The 11,258-nt window shown below is 34.0% G+C and overlaps 2 protein-coding genes and 1 non-coding gene across 3 annotated transcripts; 2 read left to right on the forward strand and 1 right to left on the reverse strand.

The window, feature by feature from the left end:
- Positions 1-246: 246 nt before the first annotated feature.
- On the forward strand, positions 247-318 carry TRNAQ-CUG (transfer RNA glutamine (anticodon CUG)). The gene has a single exon. It is a non-coding gene; the product is annotated as a tRNA-Gln (tRNA).
- A 713-nt stretch (positions 319-1,031) lies between these two features.
- On the forward strand, positions 1,032-10,371 carry ChLD3 (Chitin and LDLR binding deacetylase 3). Its single transcript, XM_076124408.1, has 10 exons — positions 1,032-1,178; positions 1,321-1,393; positions 4,887-5,059; positions 5,414-5,550; positions 5,987-6,112; positions 6,753-6,961; positions 7,367-7,486; positions 7,798-7,955; positions 9,380-9,624; positions 9,821-10,371. The coding sequence occupies exons 1-10, from the start codon at positions 1,121-1,123 to the stop codon at positions 10,097-10,099; spliced, it is 1,578 nt and encodes a 525-aa protein (XP_075980523.1). The 5' UTR covers positions 1,032-1,120; the 3' UTR covers positions 10,100-10,371.
- Positions 10,358-11,144, reverse strand: LSm7 (U6 snRNA-associated Sm-like protein LSm7). The gene is made up of 3 exons (XM_076124409.1): positions 11,006-11,144; positions 10,712-10,895; positions 10,358-10,579 (listed from the first exon to the last, which is right to left on the reverse strand). Exons 1-3 carry the CDS (start codon positions 11,036-11,038, stop codon positions 10,440-10,442), a joined length of 357 nt encoding a protein of 118 aa, XP_075980524.1. The 5' UTR covers positions 11,039-11,144; the 3' UTR covers positions 10,358-10,439.
- Between the last annotated feature and the right edge of the window lie 114 nt (positions 11,145-11,258).

An 11,258-nucleotide genomic window follows, 5' to 3' on the forward strand; every position in this document is an offset into this window, starting at 1 on the left:
ACGGCCACACCTGCGCGGTTGCACTGACGCAGTAGCTGAAGCGGTAATGAAAACTGTGTAAATAAACAAACATGGACCGATTACAATCAATCTTTCCAATATTTTAAAAAGATTGATCTTTTTAAACTATCTACATAACTCTTAATAGAACAATCGCTATCAATCTTGCTCAATATAAGCGAAAACAGATTCAAATGATGCAGATTTTCTTCCTTTAGTCCCGAAATTTGCAGTGATTTAGTACAAGGTCCCATGGTGTAATGGTTAGCACTTTGGACTCTGAATCCAACGATCCGAGTTCAAGTCTCGGTGGGACCTAAACCTTTTTAGGGCTAATTTTTTTCAGTCGTTTTATTGATGCCAATCAATAACACGATGCAGATATTTATTTCTCTGTAAAATTGAATGCGTTAATTTAAGTGCTCTGCATTATTTTTTAAGTAAGTCGTCAATGTCAAGAAATGACAAAATGTGATCAATTAATCGTCTTTACAACTTCTTTAATATTTTTTGTTGTTAAATGCTAAACTTTCATAAGTGTTATAAAATGACTGTAGATCAAGGCCTACTTACAAAACTCTTTAGGTACCTATATTTAACTATATCTCAATAATGAAACATAGGTAATTACTTAATATTATCACATCGTTAAGGTGAAAACGTATTTATGATAAAAATTTTAAGATCCATCTACCACTTATATTCAGAATTTAATAGGTAGAGCTTAACAGCCGTGCCTTACTTGCTCACAGTGGAAGATTTTTATCTTAATCGATATAATTTCCACTTCAAAACTTGTCTCGAAAGAAACAGACATATCCACAAATAACTCGGAATCTAATTATAATAGTAGTAGGTACCAATTTCTTTTCGTTCAGCGACTTTACCAAAGCTGGAACTTGGTAAACTATAAGTAAACTCATCAGATAAATGACAATATAATTAAATATGTAAAATATATGATGGAATATGAAAAAGTGGTTTTATTTTCCTTTCTTTTCTTGCAACAGCCGGCTCTGAGTCAACAACAGTGTAAAAGAAAGTAATGCTTGCGACCGACGATGTATGAGTAGTTTATTGATAAGTCAAGCAGTATTGCCGCAGAAACCGGGCCCACAACATGGCTCGACACCTTTCACGAGTACTAAACGCTATTGTTATCTCAATATTGTTCATAGGTAAACAGTGACTCATTTTGCATCTAAGAATTTCTTGCGAATTTTATTTAAATTATGTTAATTTTTGTGTAATATTAATAATATTTAAAACGGTTCCCGCGCATGTTGATCCACGTTTAAAATTTAAATAATAATTTCACAGGAGTGCAAGGAAAACATCGCAGCGAAAGAAGTTTAACGGATGTGAAGTGTCACGAAAATGGGAGATTTTATAGGTAGGTCTAATTTAAAAGCTACATTGTGTTCCTTCCATAATACTTAAATTAGTTATAAGTAATCGAAACATTATAGGAATCATATTGAACCTGTGTATGAAGCAGTATTGGGCAAAATGTAATCTAACTACTGATTACTAACTACGACTACATAAAGTAATTAGTAATCATAACTACAAACTACATAAAAAAATCGAAAAATGTAGTTAAAATTTTGACTACTAACTACTAATTGTAGTTGAAATTACGATTACCTGATTACTTTTTATAACTACATATTTAAAATAATTTTGCGTCATTAAAAAAGGAAACACGCGCGATAGTCGTTCATGTAAGTACATGAACGACGATCGCGCGTGTTTCGACTTGTCGTTTGGTTTGTTTGTCGTTTTTGTTTATTTATTTGATTCACAAATAATTTGAATTACTTAATTCTTATTAGACAATATTATTTACTGTTTTTAATTTTTTTTGATTACGTGTCTATAAAAAGTAATTAAGATCTAATAAGTATAGGTTCATAACATCTACGACTGTAATCCTTGCATTTGATTATTTATGAAAATAAACATAGGTATGTGCAATAAACCGTTTTTTTATGCAGCCCTATTCCAAAACATATGTTACTTTTTACACATTACATTTTTATATAATTGCAAAATATAAGTTCATAAAACTTAAATAATCAGTAATTATAACTACTAGATTGCAGCAATCAAATTAACAACTATTCAATGTAGTTTGATTACTGTAGTTAATTATTTGTTAATTACATGTAGTTACGATTACATGTAATCATAACTACATGTAGTTAACTACTTTTAATCGTAATTAGTAACCAGATTACAAAATTGTAGTTAACTACGCCCTACACTGGTATGAAGGTACAAAAGTTGCTACAAAAATTTAGGGTTTAGTGATAATAATATAAATCTGTGGACAACATAATCATAAACCTAATCAATTTATCAATGATTTTTTTTGATATTAAAGTAGTTCGAGAGTGACTTTGGAAAATGAAGTGAAAATAACCTTTGCTTCGCTATGATTTTCCGAGGTGAAATCAAACCTAATTGCAGGAAAAAAGCTAGCAAGCGAGACTAACACTAGGCATAAGCAAGGGTTTCTAATTTGTCACGGGAGTTATCTAACTGGCCAGTGACTGGAAATGTGAAAACACAATAAAATTTATTGTAGAAAATACAGCAATTAAATATTACGCGGACATTTAATTCGAACAATATTAAGTTATTATACCTACCTGTCCATATCTTATGTCACGTTAATATTATTGTTATAAAATGTTATGTCACTAATCATTATTTTAAAATTATAAGCGATAAAATCTTCCAAACGTATTTTGCCGCGTTTTTCTACGTTTGGAGTGGTCACATGTGTTAATCGAATCATGCTATTATTGTGTTACATCAGAAGATAATAACGTTAAGATGAATATTAATATCTAAAAACTGTGTCAACATTTGTTATTTAAATAAATATGTACACTGGCGAATATATTTTTACAACATAAATACCTATTTTAAAGCAGCTTATGTTATGGAAGAACGAGGGTTACCGTGGTCTTATTGTTAAATTTGTGTAATCATATTTGTTACATTGGGACTCAATAATATCGGCATTCATAACTATTTATGCAATATCAATAAATTTTATATTATGTCTAGACCAGTCGACAGTAAAATTGCGAATAGCACGATATGTAGGTACTTATATATGCATCATATTAATTGATGCAAAGCCAATCACTGTAAAAATATACGTTATCTCTAATTATACGTCGTTTACAATTTTTGTTTAAATTGAAATTAGCATCCATTAATTATTCGCAACTGGCTATGAATTAATTCTTCGAATTTTTAAGATATACCCAAAACAACATTCTGCTTGAGAGGATAAATATTTTGGTAATGTTTCATGCCTCTCAAATCACGTATATCGATGACATAATGAATTGTATTTAGACGTTTAGGCTATAGATATACACTCCTATTTCATGAAGTAGGTAGGTAATCCTAACTAGATATCTAGTAAATAATAATATAATTAATCCTAGAAATACCAGATTTCCTACTTTGCATTACAACCGGTAATTAAACAGTTTTCTCATGGCTCTTGCTAACGCAAATTTTGTAAGGAGAAATTATATAAAAGTTTATTAAAAAAAGTTAACAAAGAAGGCTAACTCATGTTATGCTAAATATTACCTAGTTAAAGAACGGTACAAGACATTAAAAAACGTATTATCGCGGTAATAATTATCAAGTAAATCTCATAAGAATAACGATAGCATTTGCGGTGCAGTGCTAAAGATGGTCGACATGCCACTACCCTTCAGCCAACGGTAGGTCGTGGGTTCTATTCCCATGTCCTTGTTAATGTGACTTTAATCCTTCAATACGTTGCAGCTTCGGTTTGGGGTCAAGTTGCACATTGTATCCGTCAAATGTACGAGTTTAGATTGCATTGTAACTTATGCTATACCTGCCTGTTTTTAATAACTAATGTTCTCGTGTAGCGGCCATAAATAAGTGGATAACAATAACGTATGCATATTATGGTGCAACATAATAATTAATAAGTACCTATGCTTAATCTGCATAATGCTCGAAACATCCTCGTTCAAAAAAAATACCGCATCGGTCATAAATTCGCGGATGCACCAGACCATACCATTTGTAATGGTACACTAACCCATTTTCTACCTCTTACTAGTAAAGTTATATTATTGGAAAACGGAAACAAGTTTTTTTCTAGATCATTATGAAAATGAGTGATGTTAAATGTTTCCGCGGAAATATCACGCAAATAAAAAACAAACCTGCGTGTAGACAATGTAGGATGATTTTCCGCCATTTTCGTTACGCACACGGGCGACGACCCCGCGCGACTTTCGCTGCAACCTTGACTGAGGCTACCGTCCGCTTGTATCAGCATTACCATTTCCTACCACGTCTTGAGAAATTCACTTTCGCTGTATATTATATCCGAATAGCTCGACATATGACAAAATATTCACAAACGACATCTAATTTGCGGCTGTCCCTAAATTAGTGTAGCATTTGTATGAAATACATGTCTGCGTGAGACGTACTTATATTGACAGCAGTTTAAAAACATATTTTTTGTCTTCGTAGCAGCACTTTCACTTATTTATTAACAGCCTTCCCGGCGACTTCATTGATGGATTAATGCATAACTTAATTTATTCTGCATATCGTTTGTTCTTTTAGCAAACACTAAACTCGAGTTAACAAATGTCGTACTTAAAAGGAAAGCCCGTCTATTATTAGACTACTTATTTACGAGGTGCTATACCTAACTTATTTCTCCCATAAACTTGTTAAAAAAATTTCAAGTTATAATCGATCTGCATCTAAGATATTAATACATTCCTAGTGTAAAATGCTCATTAGCTAGGCCAGCCTTAAACGAGCTAACGATGAGAAATTAATCTTCGACCTATTATTCCTAGAAACCCAGACCGGTCTGAAGACACAATGTGGACGCTGGATGAATGTGCCAAATACTATCTTTGCTTAGACGGAGACGTCTTCGAGTTCCATTGCTCATCGGGTCTGTTGTTCGATGTGAACAGACAACTGTGTGACATGCAACAGAATGTTCACAACTGCGATCTTACTACAGGTACGTGAAAACTATTAAAATCTGATCGTTGTGGTTGCTGCAGTTACATGAGGCCAAGTTAAACTGCCTTTGCATTGTTTTTGTTTGGAACGTTGTACAGTCAGCTCTAAAAGTCTCTGAACAGATCAAAGGGGCTTTAAAATACCTTTACACAATAAAATGCCATAAGTTATAGTCGACTATGTAAGAAAATAACCTATACTTCAGAAATTTACACAAGTCGCTGTACACGAGTATTTTATTCTGTTTAGCGACTTTTGGAGCTGACTGTACATCTCCTAGAGCTTCAACCATGAAGTAGTTAAATTCTAAGGACGGCAACGGTATCTCTAAAGTTATTTGTATTTATTTTAGAGACTCGAATCCCGAAGCCTCTTCTTGATGCGGCGGACTGTGCCAATGACACTCACATCGGTTGTGCAGACGGCACCTGTATACAATCTGTTTATTTCTGTGACGGAGCCATCGACTGCCAGGACTCTTCAGATGAGGTAATAGATAAGTCAAAAGGTTGACCGGTTAATGCAAACTACCTAACAAAAATCTACCTCTACCAGCTTATAGGATTCTAAAACTGATCTAATAGGTACCATCACCTTATCTTTAATGGCTCCTTATTATCTTGTAATGACTGCAAGCAAACACCACCATAAAATCTTTTGAATCTTTTGAATGCAATCACTATTCATTGCTCGAAGTGCAATCATAAGATCAAACAGCAGCGACATGATTAGTGAATCAATCGTAATTTCACAACTCCTCGCCTCATTATGACTTGCAAATCATCAATGCTGTCAGCTGTAGATTCGTTTTCTAATCTTTACCCTAATTCGTACTTTCACTGTAATGATAATCGCTCGCACCATGTCAAGCCGATTATTACTAGTTAATAATGTACAGTTTTCTCTAAATTTCTATCTTGTCCAGGGCTGGTGTGATGTGAACTATGACCCGAACGCAGCGGAACCGTGTGATGTTAATTTATGCCAACTGCCAGATTGTTTCTGCTCTAAACATGGAAATGTAATACCTGGAAATCTTGTGCCTAGTCAGGTAAGAAATGTTTTTACAAATGCTTACGCAGAAATCCGAATAAGTAATTAATGATAATGTTGAGATCAGAATCACCACCGGCCGCATCGGTTTCGCCGACTAGTGGCTCTACAATATTGTAAACGACAAGAGTTGTCTCGTTGGGACTTATATTAACTAATTAAACAAATTCTTTAGTTCAATTCAATCTTTGTTAGTAAAACTTTATGCGACAATAGTGATTAGGTAAGGTGATTGTGTGGATGAATCTACTCGCGATTCAGCTCATTTTTCTGTTGCATCTAACGAGTACCGGAATCACTTTTCCCTTTCACCATAAATAAGAATGAGTAAAGAGTAAAAGTTCATAATGTATGTAACACACTTAAACAAAAGACCTGCTCTAATGAGTCCCATAATGTAAGCAAACAACGTACCTACTTATTACTCTACGGTCTCACAGTTTGAGAGATGAAAACCAATTGATAAACTTGCTTACAGGTCAGGTGAAAACTACATTTAAAAGCAAACACTCCACCGGTCTTAATTGTTTTTAGTTTAAGTATATCTGTAGGAAAATAACAACGAGGAAGTAGTTAACGAGATATCTTGGTTATTTCTTCCTTTTTTAGGTAAGAATTTGATATTTTTCTTTTTGCAGACGCCGCAAATGATCACGTTAACCTTTGATGGACCTGTAAATCATGAAAACTGGGACGCTTATGTGAAACATCTGTTCACTTCGGAAAGAAAAAATCCTAACGGTTGTCCAATCAAAGCCACTTTCTTCGTTTCACATCCATACACGAATTACAGACATGTGCAAAAACTTTGGAATGACGGCCATGAGATTGCAGTAAATTCAATAACGTAAGTCTTGTTAGTAGAAACTTTATACCTATGACTTTTTACGGTCTCTCTAGGCAACCAGTTTAGAGTGTGCTGTGGAATATGACAACAACACGCTCTGGCCATAGCCAGATATATGACAAAGCATAATTATCTAAGAAGTAGCGTGATAAATACCCAACACCAGAGTCTACAAGCCACGGCGTAAAAACGCAAAATTCACAAACAAATACAAAGTGGGTAAAATTAAATACCTACGCATATCTATTAAAGTAATAACATGTTTTTATGGATAATGAAAAACTACACGTCGTTAACGATCGTGGTTAATGACGCTGAAATACAAATAGAGACGTTTTGCAACTACTTTAGGTACTATGTAATAAAATACCTTCTTATGCTGAATAAATAAATTATATTTTACAGCCGTCGCGGCCCGGAAGACTGGTGGTCCAAAAACGCGACCGTAGAGGATTGGTTCGACGAGATGGTCGGCCAAGCGAATGTGATCAACAGATTTGGTAGAGTTCACATGGAAGACTTCAGGTCATAACAGTGTTTATTGATTGCACATTGATTTCCGTTATTTCTTATTCTAAATAATTGATGCACTGTAAAGATTTTTTATATTGAGAACATGTCGCACGCTTGTTATTATTTTATGCAACGTTCATTCATTGCAGCAGCGATTTCTTTTAAAAAATGTTGTAATGGAAGATCGAGAATCTTGTAAGAATTGATAACACGCTTGTTCATGCTAACAAACATCTTTACTTACAAATCGATATCGCATTTCAATTCGCATTTATTAATTGTGTTTAGCTCTAAAATACCTTTCTATTGACATCACGTTACAGAGGTCTTCGAGTTCCGTTTCTTTCAGTAGGATGGAATCGCCAGTTCCTGATGATGCAGGAATTCGGTTTTGTTTACGATGCGACGGTGGTAGCTCCTCTAGTTGACCCACCGTTTTGGCCGTACACTCTTGACTACAAGATGCCGCATAAGTGTACAGGTACGTAGATCATAATCACCTAGGAAGTACCTACTTATATTTTTAAGAAAAACCGCATTACACTTTATAAAATTACTTATCGAAACAAAAATAACAATGAAACATGAAAGGATACCTCCTGGCTATTGGTTTCACATTGTATAGAGATAGATTACCGTTATCTACCTCCTTATTCATTTTTGGGTTGGTCTTTTGGCCCGCTTTTTCGTCAATATTGGGCAAACTAACAGTCTGTCGACACGTCCTTGTCATTATAAGATAATTACAAAGTCAGAGACCGTATCTCACATGTTACATAAATAACGACTTCGTAAACTTTTATTTGTACTTCAGATGTGTTGCTCAAATGTTAACGTTTAAAAACAAACTGATTCATCTCGACAGTAATAAGTAGAACGTGTGAGTTGTTAAGTAAGATGTTATGCGCTGTGATTGTCGATGACGACGCGAGTGCAACGACAGGAGAGATTGCGCTCTGCGTGCCACCATCGCCATTGTTAGTTTAAAACGATATTACGCATAACTGCCGGGAATGCGGAACGAACGGATTCACGTTTCAATTAAATTAATAAGATAGGCAGTTATATTTTATGAAACTTTAGGAAAAGCAAGCAAAGCATCTCATGGACTGGGATTATCATCCCTATTTTTGAATAATGAATAAGAATAAACAGAAAGTTAGGCTAAATATATCTTAGCTACGATTCAACCGTACATATAGGTACCTACTGTACGGTATACCTATCTTCAATGGTTCAAATTACGGTCACGCTGCCATGGAAGTATATTTCACCAAATGTATTGATTTGATCGTACGGTCTCAATAAATCTATTAAAGTCAACATCAAAATTAGAAACGCAAACATCGATTCACTAGTGAGCAATTACACGCAATGATTTATTATTTTTTTAAACTGGTTTAGACGTTGAGAGCGTATGGGATTGATAGTTAAAAACACCTTGTATAATCACCATGTTACATCAATGACCTAGTTAATAACTATAGTACTTAGGTACGCAGTCATTTAATCGTCTATATCACACGCATGATCATCACAATTTCACCATAGGAAATTATTAATTAATATTGTAAAACGTAAATTTTATGCGCTTACCAATAGCCAGCACTTATCTAAAGGCGAAGTTTAAAAAACAATAAAAAAAAATATCTAAGACTTTGTCTGCATAATATGTGATTTTACCTCCCTCAATTCCTTTCAAGTGCCCACCATGCGGTTCTCGATCGATAGATAAATCAATTAAAAAACTGTCCTAAATTATACAGAGGATTACCACTTCGATATCTTCGATATCAAGAGCGATTATATTGCTAAACTTGCAGAACGCCTCAATGGCTTATAATGTGTTTAGTGAGACTGCAGTCAATAACTCTAATACTATACTTAATACTTCTATTTTTTCAGGCAACAACCAATACTGTCCGACACGAAGCTACGCCGGTTTGTGGGAGATGGTCATCAATCCACTGGCTAATGGCCAACATACATGTGCCACCCTCGAGTATTGTCCCACAAACCTAACTGGAGAAGATGTATACAACATATTAGTAAATAATTTTAAGAGACATTACTTGAAGAATAGAGCCCCATATGGAATCCATCTGAACTCTACATGGTTTAAGAATAATGAGTATCTTCAAGCTTTCAAGGTAACTAATGATCACTTTTGTACTAAAAAATATTAAGACTAAAGAGAACTAGATATTTGAGCTAGGTAAGGTTTCCTGGCAAGGGCAAAGTAAAGGCACACTGGTTTCTACTAAATACTGTTTTAACAAAAAGTAATCTGTTTTTAAGTGAGTGGAAGTGGAATCTTATGTCTAATTGCTAAATATTATATTACAGAAATTTATGACTGAAGTAACAAAATTACCAGATGTATACTTTGTATCATACAAGGAGGTTATTGATTGGATCAAGAGACCCACACCTGTGCTACAGTTGAAGAAATTTGAACCTTGGCTATGTAAAGAACGTCACTTTGAGGAAGCAGAAGTTGCCTGCTTCAAGCCTCACACCTGCAAGTTACAGTCCAAAATATTAGAACATGATAAATACATGATAACATGTACCGATTGCCCTAAGGCCTATCCATGGATCAGAAACGAGTTTGGATATGATTAATGTTTTAGAATTTTAATTTATTCACAATTTAATGATCAGTTACCAATTTATAAGTAGTTTAATTCAGATGTCTATTGTTTGAGCAGCAGGCTCACTGTTAAGTAATTTAACTGAAAAAAGTATTAACTTTTCATACTTTGTTACAGTATTTTTATGAATAACTTGAGACATATTTTTTAAGTACTATGTGCAATAATTTATTATGTAGATTAAAAAATCTATAACTGTCTGAAAAATAGGTTATAAAAGAAATAAATATTATTTTTAATTTGTTTAATTTATTACTTAACATATACCACTTATATTACACAAATATTGACAAATATGACTTAGCTTATGACTACCCTTCCTGAGTAATGAAAGGATTGGGAATGGCTTCCATTCCATCCATGGGACAAATTAAAACAACTGAGGTTCCTCTACATACTACCAACCCTAATGCTCTGGTATCATCAAGCAGCTTGTAGGGGTCATCAGGATCTGTAAAATATAGAAAATATACAAATTAAAACTACACCATTCCTTTAATGCTTGATGTGGCAACAGAAACTACTTACTTAGGTTTTACTACAGTAAAAAGGAAAGTTTCATAAAATAACACATAATACAAACCCCTAAGGAACTCCGTAGTATTGTCTAATACAAGATTTAAAAGAGGATCATAGCCTTTAAGAATTCCCGCCGCTTCTCGCCCACCAGCAAACTTCACTCGAATGCTCTTCTCTAAATACTTGCTTAAATCAAGGATTGACTCTTTCCTCCTCTTTTCTTTATTATCTCCAGCACCTTGCGAGTTCTGAAAAGTATTGTAAGCAAAAAGTAAATAACACTGTTCGAAGAAAGCATCCTAAACAAAGCTAACCAACAAAGTACTGCTGATAAATATAAAGTTATTTGTAAGGTTACCTTTCCTTTATCTCCACTTTCTTTAGATGCCATTGTCTTAATGTGTTTCCAAAATTTCTAAATCAGCAAACAATAAAATTTTCGGCGTCTCAAAAACTCAAAACACAGTACAGCATCAATCAAATTTTGAGGTTACTTCACTCCGTTCGGAAATTTAGTAAAGTTTGTCTTGTCAAAAATAAAATTTTATATTATTCAACGAACTCAGTTTCCAAAGTATTAGAGAAATAAGAACATAAATGTACTCTGTACA

The sequence above is a fragment of the Anticarsia gemmatalis genome, chromosome 16, assembly GCF_050436995.1.
Source record: "Anticarsia gemmatalis isolate Benzon Research Colony breed Stoneville strain chromosome 16, ilAntGemm2 primary, whole genome shotgun sequence".
Lineage (NCBI taxonomy): Eukaryota > Metazoa > Arthropoda > Insecta > Lepidoptera > Erebidae > Anticarsia > Anticarsia gemmatalis.

Bases quoted from the DNA above. Each gene is read 5' to 3' on its own strand.
- LSm7 (XM_076124409.1), bottom strand. From the start codon at position 11,038: ATGGCATCTAAAGAAAGTGGAGATAAAGGAAAG. The intron at 10,896-11,005 runs GTAACCTTACAA...AATACTTTTCAG, and splicing joins AAAGTGGAGATAAAGGAAAG to AACTCGCAAGGTGCTGGAGA. The intron at 10,580-10,711 runs GTTTGTATTATG...TATATTTTACAG, and splicing joins TACTACGGAGTTCCTTAGGG to ATCCTGATGACCCCTACAAG.
- ChLD3 (XM_076124408.1), top strand. From the start codon at position 1,121: ATGGCTCGACACCTTTCACGAGTACTAAACGCTATTGTTATCTCAATA. The intron at 1,179-1,320 runs GTAAACAGTGAC...ATAATTTCACAG, and splicing joins TATCTCAATATTGTTCATAG to GAGTGCAAGGAAAACATCGC. The intron at 6,113-6,752 runs GTAAGAAATGTT...TTCTTTTTGCAG, and splicing joins GAAATCTTGTGCCTAGTCAG to ACGCCGCAAATGATCACGTT.